Here is a 17511-nt window from a genome sequence, read left to right as displayed (position 1 = left end):
TTTAAAGACAAGGAGATTATACAGAGACCATTGTTCATTTTCTGTTAGTCGATTCTAAATACTCTATAATGCTGTCATTCTCTTAAATGGTTTTACATTGTTTTGATATACTTAATGCTACAGTATATGAAGTTGTACTCAAGGACTTCAGGGAGGGAGTCAATATGGTAACTATTTTTGGGTCAGGATTATCTGGTGGTGAAACACTATTCTGCTTAAATGGTTATGTTTTGATCTGCCCTGTTTTGCTGTTATGCCCTCTTTTTTCTCAATCTCCACTCCATTATTTACTTTTTTATTTTTATCCATTTAATTAAAGGGAAAAATATAGCAGGATATAATATAGTAACCCACTTTGACTTTCTATTATCTCGATTTGAAGCCCTGTGTTACTCTCACCATCTTGTTTTTGACTGAGGTTCCTCTATTCTGTTTTGCTGGATAGTATCAGGTTCGAAAGTTTAGGCATCAGCTGAGAAGATAATGAGATTCATTATAACGCCCATTCTCGTTGACTTTTATCTACTTTTGAAGACCTACAATATCTCCAATGTTTTGGTTTTGTCGGTTTTATTCTTTACGGTTTTGTTCAATTGTATTACAACTAATGATATAGGCAATTCTATTAGAAATAGCGGGAGGCATTATGGTAACCATTGTTGATCACCTTGTATTATGTTTTTATATTATCTATTATGTCCACCCTTTTGACTTGACCGATTCTGTTCTGTTATGTCACATTTGGTTTTACTCTCTTCCAAAAAAGCAATAAGAACCGTGGGAGCAATGAAACCCAAAATGTGTAATAGTCACTGTACAAAAGAGAGGAAAAGAAAGTGCTCTAAACTATATAACTGCATGTATATTTAAATGTATAAGATAGAAAATGATATCACAGAGTTTTATTGGATCATTGAACAGAACTGTTTGCAGTATCATTGTTGGAATGCCCACTCTACAAGCTTTAATTTTGTGACTGGAACAATTATTTCTAAGATGGCAATATGTAATCCATTAACTAGTGATTTCCTACTGCGCATTTTTTTCTTCTGTAAATCTGTATAACTTGTACCCCTTCACTGTTTTTTTTTCTTTCTTTTCTTTTCTCCTTAAATAAAAAAAAAAACAAACTGAAGAATGAGCAAAAACTATGATTATTGTTTTTCTTAGAGTATATATTTGAGAGGAGTAGGGGAGTGAAAGTCACCAGCAGGCAGCACTGAATAAAAATGGTGTGAAAATGTAGAAGCTATTTTGCATCGTGGAAACCACAGAGTGATGGATGTTGAGACGGCAGATATTGTCTGTTTCTCTTCAGAGTGGAGAAGTCAAGCAGAAAAGGAAATAAAAGTCTCACCTGGATAAATCTAATGGTGCGGTATTGTTTGTGGCCCAGAAGCAAGTGCAGCTTTTTCATGACTAGCTTCCTACCAGTCACAACGATTCTCTTCCTGCCTGTTTACTTCAGTGGAGCTGTGAGAGGTACATTCTGAAAGCAACAGAAACCGACTGTGGTTAACTTAAAGAAAAAAGAAAAAAGGTAAGTGACTCACAGTAATCCTGTAACCCACAGAATGAGGGAGAACTAGAGAACTAGAACCTCTTGACCTTGGGAGACATGGGAGCAGGAAAGCTCCAGGCAGTGACTTCATCAAGGTGCTCAAAATAACTCATCCCCAAAATAACTCATGTGTCAATTGCAATCGTTTTTTATCTTTAGATCCTTGTCATCAAGATGCAAAATGGTGGACAGAGTGTTTAATTGGCCCTATTGGTCAGTGTCTGACCCTTAGAGGCAGGCTGGGGGTGATGGATGTGATTATCTTCCTTGTTAGGCTCAACTCATGGCTTTGGGGGGTGTTCTTCAAAGGGAAACAAAAATGCTGCCAGAAGGAGGAGTGAGAGACATTGTAGAAACAGAAATAAGAGATCCTATGAGGACCTTGGGTGGCTTCTGCTTTGGGGACATCATCATGCCACTCTCCAGTGTGACTCTACAGCTATGAGGCATGTTGATTCTCCATTGTGGGTGGCTTGCGGTGAGTGACAGTGCGGAAGTTGGTTCAGATCTTTGTTTTCTTTGAGGAAAACAGTATTTTTTAGCTTTTCTCTACTGGACTTGGACAGATCCTAAAGAAATTTAACATAATTTCTAAACAAACACTAAATAGCTCTTTTTTGTTTCTTATACTTATCAAACTCATTTCTGGGCTAGGGATTTAGCTCAGTGGTGTAAACACCTGCCTGGCATGAGTTCGATCCCGGTACCACACACACACACACACACACACACACACACACACACACACACACAACCCCCCCCCCAAAAAAAAAAAGAAAGAAAGAAAAGAAAACCCATTTCTTATGTGTTTTAGGTGTCACTGTACAGCATGTCTTTCTGTTTATTGAGTCTTTACTATGGGTGCTGGGGACACTGCAAAGAAGACAAAGTCTCTGCTTTCATGAATGGGACCCACATTCTGTTCTATCCCCAGTACCTGTCTCAATATATAATTGTTGAGCGAGTAATTATGTGACACCAGCTTGTAATGGGAGGAAAAGAAATGTCCCCATCACTATAGGGGCATGTATTTATACCTTTTAGGAACTTAATGTCGTATGACAACCCGTCCTAGCAAACCACTGTTCAGGATTGTCTTGAGGTTAGGTGTTCTCTGGCCTGAAGCAGCTTCTTCACATGGCTTGTCTTTGTTCTTGGGACGGGCATGCTTCAGTCTTGCATGTGTGGTCAATTTCCAGCTTCAACAGCTCTCAGCAGTGGTGGTGTTCCAAGGTACACTAGTTATTTTCAAAGTAAGACTGTAGTTTTTCTTGGCCTGGAGAAATCTAAAAATAGAGGTCAATCTATTTCCTAGTTCTGTCTTGAAAACAAGCAGTTGAGGAGTCAATGAGTCACCAGTTGCCCCAGAGGACTGCCGCCTCACCTGACATCAAGTACCCAGGGGCTTCTGAAAAATGTCAGATGCTGCTGTGTGCGGTTGCTGGTGCTGGTGTCAACTGAGGCAGCAGAAGCATTCCAGTACCATTCTAAAAATGGAGAAGTTCACTGCTTTCCTGTGAAATAGAAAATAGGGGAGCTAAAATATGATCTCAGCTACCTAGGAAACTGAAGCTAGAGGATCTGGTATCCTTATCAAAGGCGGGCTTTATAAAAACAGGAAGATAAGGAAGGGATTCAACAACTGGGAAGAACAACAATATGAAAAACTCTGATAAGACAGTCCTTTGAAAATTAATAGTATAATACTTACATCAGTTGAAAAGAATGAGATGGTATTATGTGTACTAACAAGAATTTGTTCAGTAATACATTATTAAGTGGAATAAGCTTGAATAATTTTTATTAAAAAAACTCGCTAGTAATAATAACCCATGCAGAGATGCTATATCACAGGGCCATATATGTATACATGTCCCGAAAAAGGTTTGTACCAACCTGGAGCAAATGATTATCCTGGGAGCGTAGAAAATAAATCAGGACTGTACAGAGGGATCAAAGAGAACTTGACCTGTAGTATTTCAGGTTTTTTTGGGGGGGGGAAGGGAAGGATTTCATTTATAGATTTTTTTTGTACCAAGAACCAAACTTAGGACCTTGTGCTTGCCAGGCAGGTGCTGTACCACTGAGCTATAACCCCAGCAATATCTCACCTATAAAATTCATCTTAAACTCAAACTAATGTAGAAAGAAACAGTAATTGTTAATGTAAGATACACTACACAGGATCCTTAGGCATTAATCTCTGAATCAGATTTTCTTTCTTTCTCTCTTTCTTGCTGTTTTGCTTTCTTCCTCTCTTTCTCTCTTACATTGCTGTTGTTTTTGAGACAAGGTCTTGCTCTGCAGTCCAGACGGGCTTTGAACTGCAGGTGATCCTCCTGCCTCACTCTGCCAAGTGCTGGGATTATAGGCATGCACCTTATCTGGCTGGATCAGTTTTATTAAACAGACATGGTTCTGTGGCTTTCTGTAAATATCTTGTTAAAACAGAACACATAGAAGATGCCCACAGGTTACAAAGGTGCAAGTGTGGGAGGAAATGCTGTCCTATGCAAGCTAAGCACAGACTCCCCCAGCAGGCCTATATTATTTGGATTTGATAAATATTGTTGGGTTCTGATATTTCTGAGGCTTTGTGGTTTTTAAATGATTTCATTTGAGTCTCAGAACTGTGTCTGGAAGGAACAAATCTGTCCTTTCCACTTCCAGATTAGAAAGCTCCATTTCAGAAAAACTGACATCTCTGAAGCAAAGTTAGTAAAGAGGAAAAGCATCGTATTTCCCAGGAGCTGAATGCTTTTCTAATTTCTCCATTCTCAACAGATCTAACTCTAGACGTTAACAGTAGTTGTCAGACCTTAGATTTCATCTTTTTCCTAGCTGAGCTCACAGTTTGGCAGCATCTTTCACCCACTGTCTACTTGAACTAAGTAGTGTCACTCAAAATCTAATTTCAGAACATAGTTGTTTCTATTAAGGGATTTTCTGGCCACTAGGAAGTTTGCTTTTGACAACACTCAGCTTCCAATCCAGCACCAGTTCTGAGGGGTAAGAGACGGTTTTGGATTTGGTACCACAGTCCGCTGTCTGGTGACAGCTGGTATCCTTTCTTGTTAATATTTAGTGATGGGATCAAGATCCTGTCTCTCTAAGTAAGAGACCAAAGAGCTCTGATATTATTTTTTCTTGTCCTTTAGCGGCTTGTAAATGAAAATGCACTTGGTAAGTCCCTTAGCTTCATACAGTTATCAGAGTAAGACAGACCTATGGTGTAGTAACTTTTAAAAATAACAAGTCTCCCATTAGCTCGGAGGCTTCTAAAAATAAACTCTCATCTTTCTGCCTCACTCCTTCAAACCTGCTCCTCCCACACTCCTTTTCAGTCAACTGTAGCCTTCACAGTTTATAAACTCCAAACCTTAAAGTCACTCGTATTATTTTTGCACACTTTACTTGCAATCTTTTAGCAAATCTTGTTAGCTTGATGTTCAGATTTCATCCAGAGTTCAACCATTGCTTACTGGGGCAACTGTAATGATTGTGTTGTAAGCCACTCTGTGTGTCATTGAGATTATTAGCACAGCCTGCATTGGCACCTGCCTACTACACATCTTGGCACCCAGTTTCTTCTTAAGACAGCAGGAAAAGGAACCTATTTCTAAGTCAGTCCATGTCACTCATTCGAAAACCTCCAAAGGTTTGAGCAGCTGACAAGGAGCAAACTCCAGTCTTTTTGATGCCCTACAAGATCCCCTCTTCCACCATCTCCTGCTAGTATCTCTGAAACCCCGTGTCTCCAGGGTCTCTGGATCTATATTCTTTCTCAGAAACCTTGTAGTTTATTCTGTCTCCTCTCGATTGTAACCCATTGCCTTCACTCTGCCTAAAGGTACTTTTTTTTGAGTCATGAGTAGTGCGCTCATCATCAAGTCTTTGCTGAAATGTCCAGGCTCAGAGAGGCCTTCTCTGACCACCTCATTTAAAACTGTGTACTCCCTCTTCAACACACATGCATGTGCACATGCCCTCCTTGGCATTTTTATCGCTCTTGTCTTAGTTTTTTCCATAGTATATGTCATTTTCTGAATACTAAATAATTTACTTATTTATCTACCTCCCCTTCTAGAATGTTTACTTCTTCAGAGCAATGGTTGTTTGTTTCCTTTATTGTTATATTCCTGCCTTCAAAATATGCCTGGGACATAACAGATACTCAATAAACATTTTTTGGCTAAATCAAATTGGCAAAGGCAAAATACTAAGTTGCACTTTGCATTAATGGGTGGAGTTTAGGGCAACGTTTTTGTATTTCAGAGTGTACATTGGGATTATTAATTGGAGAGCAATTTGAGAAGATTAATCAATATTAAAAGGGCCTTTTACTCTGCACATCAATGTCCAAACATTTATTCAATAGATACTCTTACAGATGTGCCTACCTACACTGGTTCAAGAATATTTCCTAAATCCTTACCTTAATAACAAAAGGCTGGAAATAATTTGAATGCCCATCAGTAAGGGTCTGATTAAATAATACTTGGGTATCCATAAGAACTCATAGTATGGGGCTGTTAAAAGTGTAGAAATGTGCACTGATCCTGTGGTTCCCAGGATTTAGTGAACAAAACAAGCCAGAGGCAGAAACGTGTAGAGCGTGCTGCGGTCTGGGTAAAAAAGGAGGAAGCTATGTGTTAAATATACTGTATGTACAATGCGTACCAGCGTAGAAAACGCCCTTATGCCTAACCCCATCAATACATGCACATAGCACAAACAGCTCTGGAAACTCACACATTGTTGCCATTTTGAGGTGGCTATTTCAGGACTGGCTGTTTGAAAAATATTTTTCTTTTCGAATCCTATATTATGTACATTTTACCTCAAAAGACATGCTGTCTGTGATGCATCAATCCATAATCTTGTCCTAATTTGTACTCAGCGTGGAGCTGGCAGGTCAAAAATATGTCTAAACTCTGCTTTGAAGGCGGAAGGATGAGTGGGTGGCGAAGAAGATCGTCTACTTCCTCCTGCGGTGAAGCCAATAAAAAGTATGCACAGATTCAGCCGGCCTCGTGCTCCGGGCTCCGGGCTTCCCCTCGCCGCCCACCTCCAGACCCCGCGGCCGCCAGGGGCTGACCTCGGATTTCGCGCTGCGCCTGGAGTCCCAGTTTTCTCCTTAGAGGGCAGCAGCGGAGCGTCTTGGGGCGCATGCGCTCCTGTCTGCGCCCCGGGGAATTAAAAGAAAGGGAGAAAAGAAGCTCCCCACAAACACACGCTCCAAACAAAATCTGAGTGGCGGGGAGGCGCGCGGCCTGCACCTCTGGGCCGTGGAGCGCCTCCGCCTGGTCCGCCTCCCTGGCCTCGGCGTGATGCGCACGGACTGGCCCGACCCGCAGTGGCCGCAACTGTCCCCGCACCTGGACGCCGGGGTGGCCGCGTCCCAGGCGCGATCGCGCGCTCAGACTCCCGCGCCCACGGGGACCCGCGCTCTCCATGGGGCTGAGGGCCTGGCTGCGGACCGCCTGCTGCTTCTGCCACTGCCGGTGCCTGGAGGAGCCCTCGCTGCCCGAGAAGGAGCCCTTGGTCAGGTGGGTGCGCCGCGATCTGGGGTCACTTGGCCGCAGCCAGGCACCGCGGTTGTGGATCCCTCCGTGCCCCTCTGCACTGGGACGGTGGGCTTGCCGTAAAGGTCACACTGAGATGGGCTCAGAGCCTTGGTCCTTTGCCAGGTGTCTTGGGAAAGATTTTTGTAGACTTACAGGTTCTTTGGGTAAGATTGTTTCGCCTGAAAGTACAAATCCTTGGAGACAGCTGAGACTCAGGTAGATGCCTGTGTAAAGTGCCAAGAAATCGGGGACAGTGCTTGGACAGGGATGATCGAGAGAGACGTTTCCCTCGGGGTTTCATAGAACAAGTGCGACTGGGTATTCGGGAGGTTTATTACAGCGAAGTTGGCAACTATGGGTATCTGTGACGCTCAGCAGAATAGTTGGATGCTTGCTCATTCAATTTTATTACCAAAAGAAAACAATTTCAGGACTTCAGCTCGAGGAAATCTTTTTCATGAGGAAATGCATACTGTGTCAGGGACAGCTCATTCAGTAGGATGTTGATTCATTAAGGTTAAACTATGAAATGTGACAAGATGTAATGCTTATTAGCTACATGCTTTGTGAACAAATCTTACAGTATAGTTTGTTTAGGCCTGTGATTTTTAAGCAGTGATTTTTATACCTCGACTTCCCTGAAATTAAGACTCCACTAGATCATTTCTTGGAGGTAGATAACAGAGGTAGAAACAGAATATTTAAAATGAAATTAGGAGAGTTGACAAGGTGAAATTTGAGATTTGGGTAAGTAAATACTAAAGCCAGAGTTTCTTTCTGATGAAATGTTCAGCTAATGTAGTAACACTTTCACAACTTTTTTTACTCTATCAGGTCCACACACTTCCCCTGATTTTAGAGATCTTACATAACTCCTTCCTGCCTGTCCACTCGTATTTTCCAATACGTTAAGCAGCCTGCTCCTTGCACTGGAGGGACAATCCACTCTTCAGCCGCTCCAAGCTCGCCTCCAGAAGTGACCTTTTGCCTTACTGCCTTTTCCTAATCTTTCAAGGTCTTCTCAGGCAGTCTTCTTTGAATACATTGCCCTTTGTTCCTCTTGCTCTCTGTGGTTTAGGACTTAGAATTGATTATCTCTTCTGTTTATTCTTTAGTGGGCACACAGGAATGTCATGTGTAATATATATACATATGATACACCATTTTTTACTGCTTTTTTCTGATAGTGCTTACTTAGATTTCAAGATTACTGTGGGTAGGGAGAACATAAGTCATCTACCCTTAGCTTAAAAGGTGGTGAGTAAGAATCTAGAACTTCATGCTTTGAGTTATAGACTCAACTTGCAAGCTTTAGTTACCTTGACATTCATTCAGCCTTTCTCTTGGTCTCCTCCTCAGAGCCTTGGGTACTTCTAGTGTTCTGTCCAGGATTGTTATTTCAGTTAACAATTGTGGCTCTTTTACAGTCTAGACCCTCTTGTATCTTGGCTATATCCAGTAGATGCAAATCAGTGAGTTGTGCAAGTGATTTTAAGGCGACAGGGCCGGTTGGAGCAGCATAGCATAGTATAATGAATCAGATTGCCTTGTTTGCATCACCTAACTGGGCGAGTAGCATAAATTATTAAACTTATTTGTGCTTTAATTTCCTCACCTGTAAAATGGAGATGATAATAGTATATATCTCAAAGGACTGCAGTGAGAAATGAAAGGAGATAATGTGTGTCAAGTGCTGAATGTAGTGTCTGGCACATTATAAACAATAAATTTTAGTTATTATTAATTATCATTGTTATTCTTCTGAGCATGTGAATATGAGTGAACTGGCCTCATGTGGGTTAGTGCCCATATGGCACCATTTCAGTATACCTATTTCATAAGAGCAGCTTATTAATGGGCAGGTGGAACAATGCTATTGTGTGTGTGTGTGTGATACCACTAATCTATTTTCTGGCACTCTAGAGTTTTCTATTCTGAACATTTGGTATAAATGGAATCACACAATATGTGGCCTTTGATGTCTGGTTTCTTACACTTAGTGTAATATTCTCAAAAAATCATGCTGTAGCACATATCAGCATGTCACTTGTTCATGGCTGAATGATATTCTGTTGTATATCACATTTTATATATTTGTTTATTTTCTGATGGATATTTTGGTTATTTCACTTCTTGGCCATTCTGAATAATGCTGCTGTGAATGTGTCTACATGTTTCTGTGTGGCCTGATCTGGTTTCCCATGGATAAAGCCCTGGGAGTAGAATTGATGGGCCATATTAATGCCAGTAGGTTTAACTTCTGAGGATTTTCCATTTAGTTTCTCTCTTAGTTTCCCAAAGAGACTGGTTTTGAAATAGCCATATGGTGAATTCAGATGGTCTGAGTTATTTTATCGAGCGCTTCATTCTTTGTGTCTTTTTCCCCCACATCTAAAAAATATTTTGTGCGGACATTTTTTTCTTTTCTTCTTCTTCATCTTCATCTTTTTGAGACAGGGTCTCATTGTGCAGTTCAGGTTGGCCTTGAGGTCATTTTGTAGCCCAGCCTGGTCTTGAACTTGCAAGGATCCTCCTGCCTCAGCCTCTCGATTGCTGGGAATACAGGCATGTGCTATCATGCCTGGTGGTCAGGCATCTTTTTTTTTTTTGGTACTGAGGATCAAACTCATGACCTTGTGCTTACCAGGCAAGCACTTGAGCTGCTGAGCTAAATCCTCACCCCTCTTTTTTGTTTTCTTAACGTATGCTTTGCTGTCTACAAGAATGGTTTTCAAGTTTTATTATATTCCCAAAGGCCTAGAAGAGGTGGTGTCAGGGGAAACAATACTTATCATCTATGTGTAGTCACCTCCAGTCCTTTCTTAAACATGAGGGACTCTGTTAAATTGTGAAAAGCAATGCTTGATCTTAGCTTGTTCCCCGGTCTGACAGTACAACTTACATTTTTTTGGTTTTTTTTTTGTCTTTTTCGTTTTTATCGGTACCAGGGATCGAACTCACGACTGTCTGCTTGCAAGGCAAGGTGCTTATGCCGCTGAGCTAAATCCCCAGCCCCACAACTTACATTTTTGACCTGGGTCCTTTTGTTTTTTTCTGGAACCTTGAACCTTTAGGGGAAAGCTTGTACCCTCTGTGTTGTACATCTGTGCTTCCTTCACCCGCTAGTTTGTTTTCCTTTTCCCTTTTTTTAAGAAATATTCTAAAGAGTCCTTGACTAACAATTCGTTTTAATGTCACCATGGCCTTCAAAGAACATTCTCTGCTGTCCTTTGTATTTTATATATATATACTTGAGACAGGGTCTCACTCTAAAATTCAGACTGGCCTTGACCTCATTTTGTAGTCCAGGCTGGTCTTGAACTCGCAACAATTCTTCTGCCTCAGCCTCTAGACTGCTGGGAAAACAGGCATGTGACCTCAAACGTGCCGGGCAGGCGCTTACACCTCTGAGCTAAACCCCCAGATGTTGTCCTTTGTATTGCACAAATGTCTTTAAAGATTTGTCAACTGCATCCTCCATCTCCTTCTACACTACTATTAATTTTTTCTGTAATCACCCGGTCAGCTTGCTACAACTGCAGCTTTGGGGACCCATCCCAAAGGTCTAGGGTAGAGCCTGGGAATCTGCATTTTAATAAAAATTCCAGTTGGCTTGGCCGTTAAGTGGTCTGGTGGCTGCTCTTGAAGGGCACAGCTGTAGAAGCTTATACTTGAGATGGGATTGAGGGATTAGCTGGCCTTCATGGGCAAGCTCATTTAGGTAGTTTCTGTCATTTACTAAATCCTGAAATCTGATTTCTCCTCCTGTATGATTCCAGGAAAATTGCTCCGAGAGGAAGAAATTGGGTGTTGTTTTCTCAGTGTACATGAAGTGTACTGTGCTGACCATTTATCACTTCTTTTACATCACTTCTTCCTTGGGGTCTTCTGTGTTTGCGTTCTCTGTCTCTTTGCCTGTGATCGGTCTCATCAAACTGTGATATCTTTGCCCATGCCATCATTGTTAGTGGAAGCACATTTTACAAAACTCTCCTCAGAGCTGAGAGTTGTAATCCTAGTTACTCAGAAAGCTGAGGCAGGCTGATTCCCAGGTTCAAGGCCAGACTGGGCAATCTAGTGGGACCTCTGTCTCAAACAAAACAAAACAAAACAAAACAAAACAAAACAAAACAAAACAACAAAACAAAACTGAGGATGTAGCTCAATGATTCTCTAGGTTCAATCCCTAGTATCACAAAAACAGCCAATTTTCTCCCTAAAAAGTTACAGTGTAGGGCAGGGGATTTAACTCAGTGGCACAAGTACCTGCCTGGCAGATGTGAGGTTGTGAGTTTGATCCCCAGTGTCTCTTTTCCTGGTTTTTACTCTTTGGGCTCCTTCTCCCTTCTGCCTCATATCACAGTTATGAGGTAGGTGCTGCAACAGTGGCAAGATCAGACCTCTTTGCTGGGATCGGAGAGGCTGAATTTCCTCACCTTCACATCCCCTCTAACATCCAGACCATGTGCCCCGCGAGCAAGAACAGAATACTTTCTGATGAATAATAATTACCATAAAAACTGTCACTTATTTATTCTTACTATGTGTGTATATTGAAAATTATTTAAAGCCAAATACTATGACAAATATAAGAGAAACTCACAAGCCTGGCAACCACCTTAAAAAGAAAATATTAATGACAGAGTTGGAATTTCCCACATATTCCCCAGTGCTATCCTCGTCCTACCCCCAAAGGGAAATTTTAACGTCCATCTGTTCATCATTCTTAAACTTTATATGCGTGCTGCATACTGCATGCAGGTTCTTGCACAAGTGTCCTCCCTCGCTCCCTCCTTCCCACTCTTCTGCCCGCTCCTTCTCCTTTCTTCCTTTTTTTGTAGTGCTTGGAATTGAACCTACCATGCTTTGCTTGTGCTAGTCAAGTGCTCTAACACTAAGCTACACTCCGAGTCTTTTAATTTTTGATTTTTGAGACCGTCTCTAAATGTTGCTCAGGTTGGCCATGAATTTGCAATTCTCCTGCTTCAGTCTTCCCAGTAGCTGGGATTACAAGCGTGTACCAACACATCTGGCTCAAAATTTCTTTACATATGTACATTGTAGTTTACTTCCCACAATGACCAAATTAGACAGGAGTTAGTTTTTTTCATTTATGGATGAGTAACCTAGGATTTAGAGAATGTACTTATTTATATTGGTACATTTTAGATGTATACAGTGATAACATTCATCATATGGAATTTGCACCTGTACACAATATATCTTTTTTTTTCCCTTTGGTTTTCTTTTTGAGACAGGGTTTCATTATTTGCCCAGGCTGGCCTTGAACTCACCGTGATCTTCCTGCCTCTGCCTCTGCCTCCTGAGTGCTGGGATTACAGATGTGCGCCACCACGCCCAGCCAGTACCCATGCGCAATATATCTTGCTTCTTTTTTTGCTGTTCTTGTCCCTGCCCTTCAACTCTTCTTCCCTTTTTATTTACAAGTCATGTTTTCACTTTTTCTTCTGTTCTTTTTTCATGTCCCTTTTTTCCTTTCTCTGTCTCCCCTTCCTTGTTTCCCTTCTCATTTGAACATTTTCTTCCTATTTCTCAGTATCTTTTTTTCTTTCTTTCTTTCTTTTTCTTTTTGCAGGGCTGGGGATTGAACCTAGGGTCTTGCACACAGGCAAGTGCTTTACCACAGAGCTACATCTCTAGTCCTTTTTTTTTTTTGACTTTTCTGAGATATGGTCTTGTTTTGTAGTCCAGGCTGGCCTTGAATTTGCAGCAGTCCTCCTGCCTCAGCCTCTCGAGTTCTGGGATTACAGGTGTGCACCAGCATGCCTAACCAAGAGGGTGGGCTTAAAGGGTGTGTTGAATCATGTGTCATTACCAGTGAAGTAACATGAAATTTTATCAGGTTCGTTGGAGTGTTGTGATCATGCTGCTTCAGAGTCCAGCTTTTAAATTAGTATCACGGGAGATGAAATTTGAATCTGTGGTTATGATCCCTAGACCAGAGTTTAGAGTTTTCAGTGGAAATCTCCCAGTTCTTCTCCTATGAAACAAGTGTGTGAGTCACAATTTGACATTGAGGTGATATTGTTTTTTGACTTGATGGAATTGTGTGAGCTGAGTTTGTACTCAGGAACACTATAGTAGACTCTGCATATTATAAGAGCTTCTTAGTGAGCTTAAGAAATGATGTGTATAAGAAATGGTCAGAGAAATGGGTCAATGTTGTCATCCTCTGCCATGTTAGTTGCTTCCAGTGTGGCAACTTCTATCAAATAAAAATTTTACAGTGTGTCCTCATCTACCATGTTCACGGGAACTGGCACTGTGTGACCTCTGGCTGTCCCCAATGTCATGATGGCCATGAAATGTAAGTGTTTTGAATTGGTTTCAGACACAAGGCAGCCGTGATGGCACAACTGAAGACCCTCATGGAAGTGGACTCCCAGACTGCTTCAGAGAGTAGCAAAAATCAATGTGTTCAATGTGAGAAGAATTATTTTGAGAGAGATTAATGGCAGTGTGTCTTTCGTTATAGTGCGTTTTAAATATTTAAATCTAAATATTCACTAGTAGTTATTGATCATACTTTTAGACATAGTCTCACTATGTTGCCCATGCTGATCTTGAATTTGCAAGCCTCCTGTCTCAGCCATTCACAAAGCTGGGGTTATAGGCATGTGTCACCATGCCCGATGTGAACCATTTTTTGTTGATGCCACCTTTTGCGGGGCGGGGGGTGGAGGTGGGGGGAAGGTCCTGTCGTACCATGGCTAGTGTCGCTATAGCTTTAGTCTTTGTCTCTGTCTTCTGTGTGTTTCTTGTCTTTTGAGTTTCAAATCTCTCTTTCTCCTTATGAAGTCATCAATGATTGGAATTAGTATCTACCTAAAATCCAGGATGATCTCATCCCAAGGCCCTTCATTTAATTACATATGCAGAGCTTCACTTGCTAACTAAGGCCACATTCATAGGTACCAGGGATTAGCAGTTGGGTATCTGTTTCGGGTACACTATTCAAACCAGTACAGAATCCTTTTGGAGGAGCTCAAAGCACTAGTCTTTATTGCGCTTTTGTAGCATGGGTTTCTTCCATCATTGATAAAAGCGTGCCCTATAAAAATCTACCTGAGCATGAGTTGTGACCTGGATTCCCAGTTGCATTTACCTGTAAGCAGAGAGAAGGCTAAGTCCTCTGACACCATAGAACCTACTGCCACATAGCATCTAGGACAGACATCAGAGGGCTGCAGGAGGTTGAAATGGAGCATATGGGAGCTGGCTGCAGTGTAAATGTCATGTACTGCCAAGTTACTTTGAGCCTTTTAGTATGTCAGTACCACACTTATAAGGACATTCTAAATAGTGAAATCACCAATGAGAAGTATAAAAATATAAAATATACCACTAACTATACCACAAAAAAGATTTGGTTATAGTATGAGAGCTGAAACAGGAAGGCAGAGTATTGCCTGTCCAACTGAAGATGGGAATATTTACCTTGGTTTATTACTGCCCAGAACATGTCCACCAGGGTCCTTGAAACTGTTGCTAGCATTGATTTTAGGTTTACAGGTGAATTTTAGTGAGTAGTGGAATCTGCAAAGATGAGGATGGACTGTCATGATATCTGTGATTTCTACCTCATAGTTGAAGAAATTGAGGCACAGAGAGCTTCAGTAGCTGGTTCAAAGGCATATCTGGCTTAGCTGGGATTCATGTCCTGTTACATTTCAATGCCATAGAAAGAGCAGAGCCCTTCCAAAATGCAGGGAGGTGTGCCACTAGCTGCTTATGTGGTAGGTGCTAGAAAATATATGGTTGGAATATCACGTTCCCTGAATTGTGCTTGTTAGGGGGTCCAGAAGCATGGGGCCCATTTTCCTCTACTGAGGCTAGATATCAGGTGTCAGTAGGAAGGAAGGGAGGGGTAAGGGAGGTCTCAAGACATTTGAAAGGGAATTTTAGAAGTACAGTCATCTCTCATGTGGAGGTTTTCATTTTACTATGTGCTCTCATATGCCTTTTGAGCTGACCAGATCATCTTCTACTCTTAGAAGGGCTTTCAAAAAGTGTTGGCAAATGTACTAGTGTCAGCAAGATCTCTTCAGTCAGGGTCCAGATGGGCTGATTTCTTTACCTCACAACATGTTGCCAGATTGCTGGAGCCTGGCCTCTCAGCAGATTGTGAAAAGTTGACACATTTCATCCCTGGCTTCCTGCAGCAACCTGCAGTTTACAACCGGTAGCCCTGGGGCCAGGTAATGATTCACAGGAGGTGCCTACAAAGGCTTGAAGAACCCTACTGCAGAACCTGTGCCTGCTCTAAGAATCCCACGCCAAAGTTGGCACTTTAACTTTCTTGAGAGACAAAGGAGATCTCGGGCTGTTCCTGGAGCAGGGCCTCAGGCTCAGTAAATAGGAGGTTGACCCTTTATAGGAAGTCAGCTGCTCACAGTTCACGAGGATGACTTTTAAAGGTATTATTTCCTGTCAACACATAGCATCCCTCTTCTGCTTTTTGTAACTTGTATTCGTCAGTCTTACTGACATTGGAAGTTCCCCAGAAGATGAATTTCTTTTTCTTACACATCATGTGATCCAGGTTTCCTAGAATTTTTAGATACTTTTTAAAATTTGTATTAGTTATACACAATGATACGTTTCATTTTCGTATGTTTGTACATAAATATCTTGAAGTGATTTATGCTTTGTTTAAAAAGTACATTCTGCTTAGCCAAGAAAGGTGGTACATGCTATAATCTCAGCTGTTGGGGAGGCTGAGGCAGAAGGGTTCTAAATTTAACACCAGCCTGGGCAACTTAGGGAGACCATATCTTAAAATAAAAAAATCAAAAGAACTGGGTTATTGTTCATTGGTAGACTGCTCCTGGGTTCAAATCCCCAGTACCAAAACACTATTACCATCACCATCACCACCACCAACATATATACACATTTACAGAAGCAAAAAAGTACATTCTGCTTAAAATAGTATATTTTATTGGAGAGTGAAATCCTTTTTAATTTGACTTATATTTGTGTCATTTATTTACTATGCACTCTATTCTTTTGTGCCTGTTTAATACATACATACATACATATATGTGTATATATATATACATATATACATATATGTGTATATATATATATACATATATACATATATGTGTATATATATATATATATACATATATGTTTTTTTTTTTGCATCAGGGGTTGAACTCATGACCTTGTACTTGCCAGGCAAACACTTATGCTGCTGAACTAAATCCCTGGTTTTTATTTTAAAATAAAACCCAGCAAAACAAAACAGAATGAAGCCAGTCAAAACAAACCAGTGTAAATGACACAGGACTTCAAAGCAATAGGAAATCAACCATGGTTACCATAATGCTTCTTGCTGTCTTCAGAATAGCTGCAGATACCTTCAGACATAGTAAAAATCAAGCAAAACAGGACAGAATAGAATCAATCAAAATAAAACAATGAATGCAATATAGGACTTCAAAACAAGATAATAGTAAATCCAAAATGGTTTACATAATATATCTTGTTAAATCAAGGGGCTGGCATGTGGCTCCCTCCATAGTGGCCTGCTCATGGCACCAGTTTGCAGGAAGGGCTTGCTTCTTGGTGACTTCTTGTTCACGTCTGACATATTTTTTAATGAGACAGTGTATATTCAAAGATGGTATGTGTTTTGTATTGTTTGATTTGTCCCGAATTACCTCAGCTTTTTAAATTTAATTTTAAAATTTAATTTAATTTAAAAAATTCAAGTTTATTGGTACATTTTAGGTATACATAATGATTACCTTTTTAAATTTTTGAAGACTTGTGTCTGTGATATAAAAAAAACCACACAAGAGTCTGTGCAGCGTGAGCAGTCGTTACAGAGTGTGCGCTCCACGGCCATCACCCAGGCAAGAGACACTGTTGGCAGTCCTGCATTGCTGCTTCGATATCATCTAGACTTTTATGAGAGTAATTTCCTCATTTTCTTTACAGCTTTATCAGCTCCATATGCACCTTAAAGATGTGCTCTAGTTTTACCTGCTTTTAAACTTTACAGAACTGAGGGATGGGTGTAGCTCAGTGGTAGAGTGCGTGTCCACCCTGTGCAATCTCTGAGTTCAATCCCCATTGTCACAAAACAGCACCCCCCAGTTCTTTACAGAAATGGGTGACCCATGAGGGTTCCGGTACACCTCACTTTGCTTGCTCATTTGTGAGATTTATCCATGTCATGGTAGCTTACTTTTATTTCTTACTGCTTTGTAGTGTATTCCGTTATGTGCACTTACTCTTTTTAGTTAGTTAATTTGTTTGCTTTTTTGAGACAGGGTCTTGCTCTGTAGCTCAAGGTAGCCTTGAACTTGCTATGTAGCCAAGGCTGGCCTTGAACTTGTGGTGATCCTCGTG

At 41.0% G+C, this 17511-nt stretch overlaps 1 protein-coding gene and 1 long non-coding RNA gene across 2 annotated transcripts in view; one reads left to right on the top strand and one right to left on the bottom strand.

Moving 5' to 3' along the window:
* Positions 1-261: 261 nt before the first annotated feature.
* On the bottom strand, positions 262-6594 carry LOC106028700 (uncharacterized). Its single transcript, XR_002792390.2, has 4 exons — positions 6402-6594; positions 2946-3075; positions 2599-2847; positions 262-1489 (listed from the first exon to the last, which is right to left on the bottom strand). It is a non-coding gene; the product is annotated as an uncharacterized LOC106028700 (long non-coding RNA).
* A 336-nt stretch (positions 6595-6930) lies between these two features.
* Mreg (melanoregulin) overlaps positions 6931-17511 on the top strand; it is a 58356-nt gene continuing 47775 nt past the window's right edge. Inside the window, exon 1 of the mRNA XM_003474208.5 lies at positions 6931-7110. Within this exon, the coding sequence (XP_003474256.1) occupies positions 7016-7110 (95 nt within the window). The 5' untranslated portion in view covers positions 6931-7015. The remainder of the gene's footprint in view (positions 7111-17511) is intronic.

The sequence above is a fragment of the Cavia porcellus genome, unplaced genomic scaffold (assembly GCF_034190915.1).
Source record: "Cavia porcellus strain 051 isolate PalLab524CR breed Dunkin Hartley unplaced genomic scaffold, mCavPor4.1 scaffold_26, whole genome shotgun sequence".
NCBI lineage: Eukaryota > Metazoa > Chordata > Mammalia > Rodentia > Caviidae > Cavia > Cavia porcellus.
The sequence above is the reverse complement of the archived record's forward strand: the minus strand, read 5'-3'. Positions and strand labels throughout refer to the sequence as shown.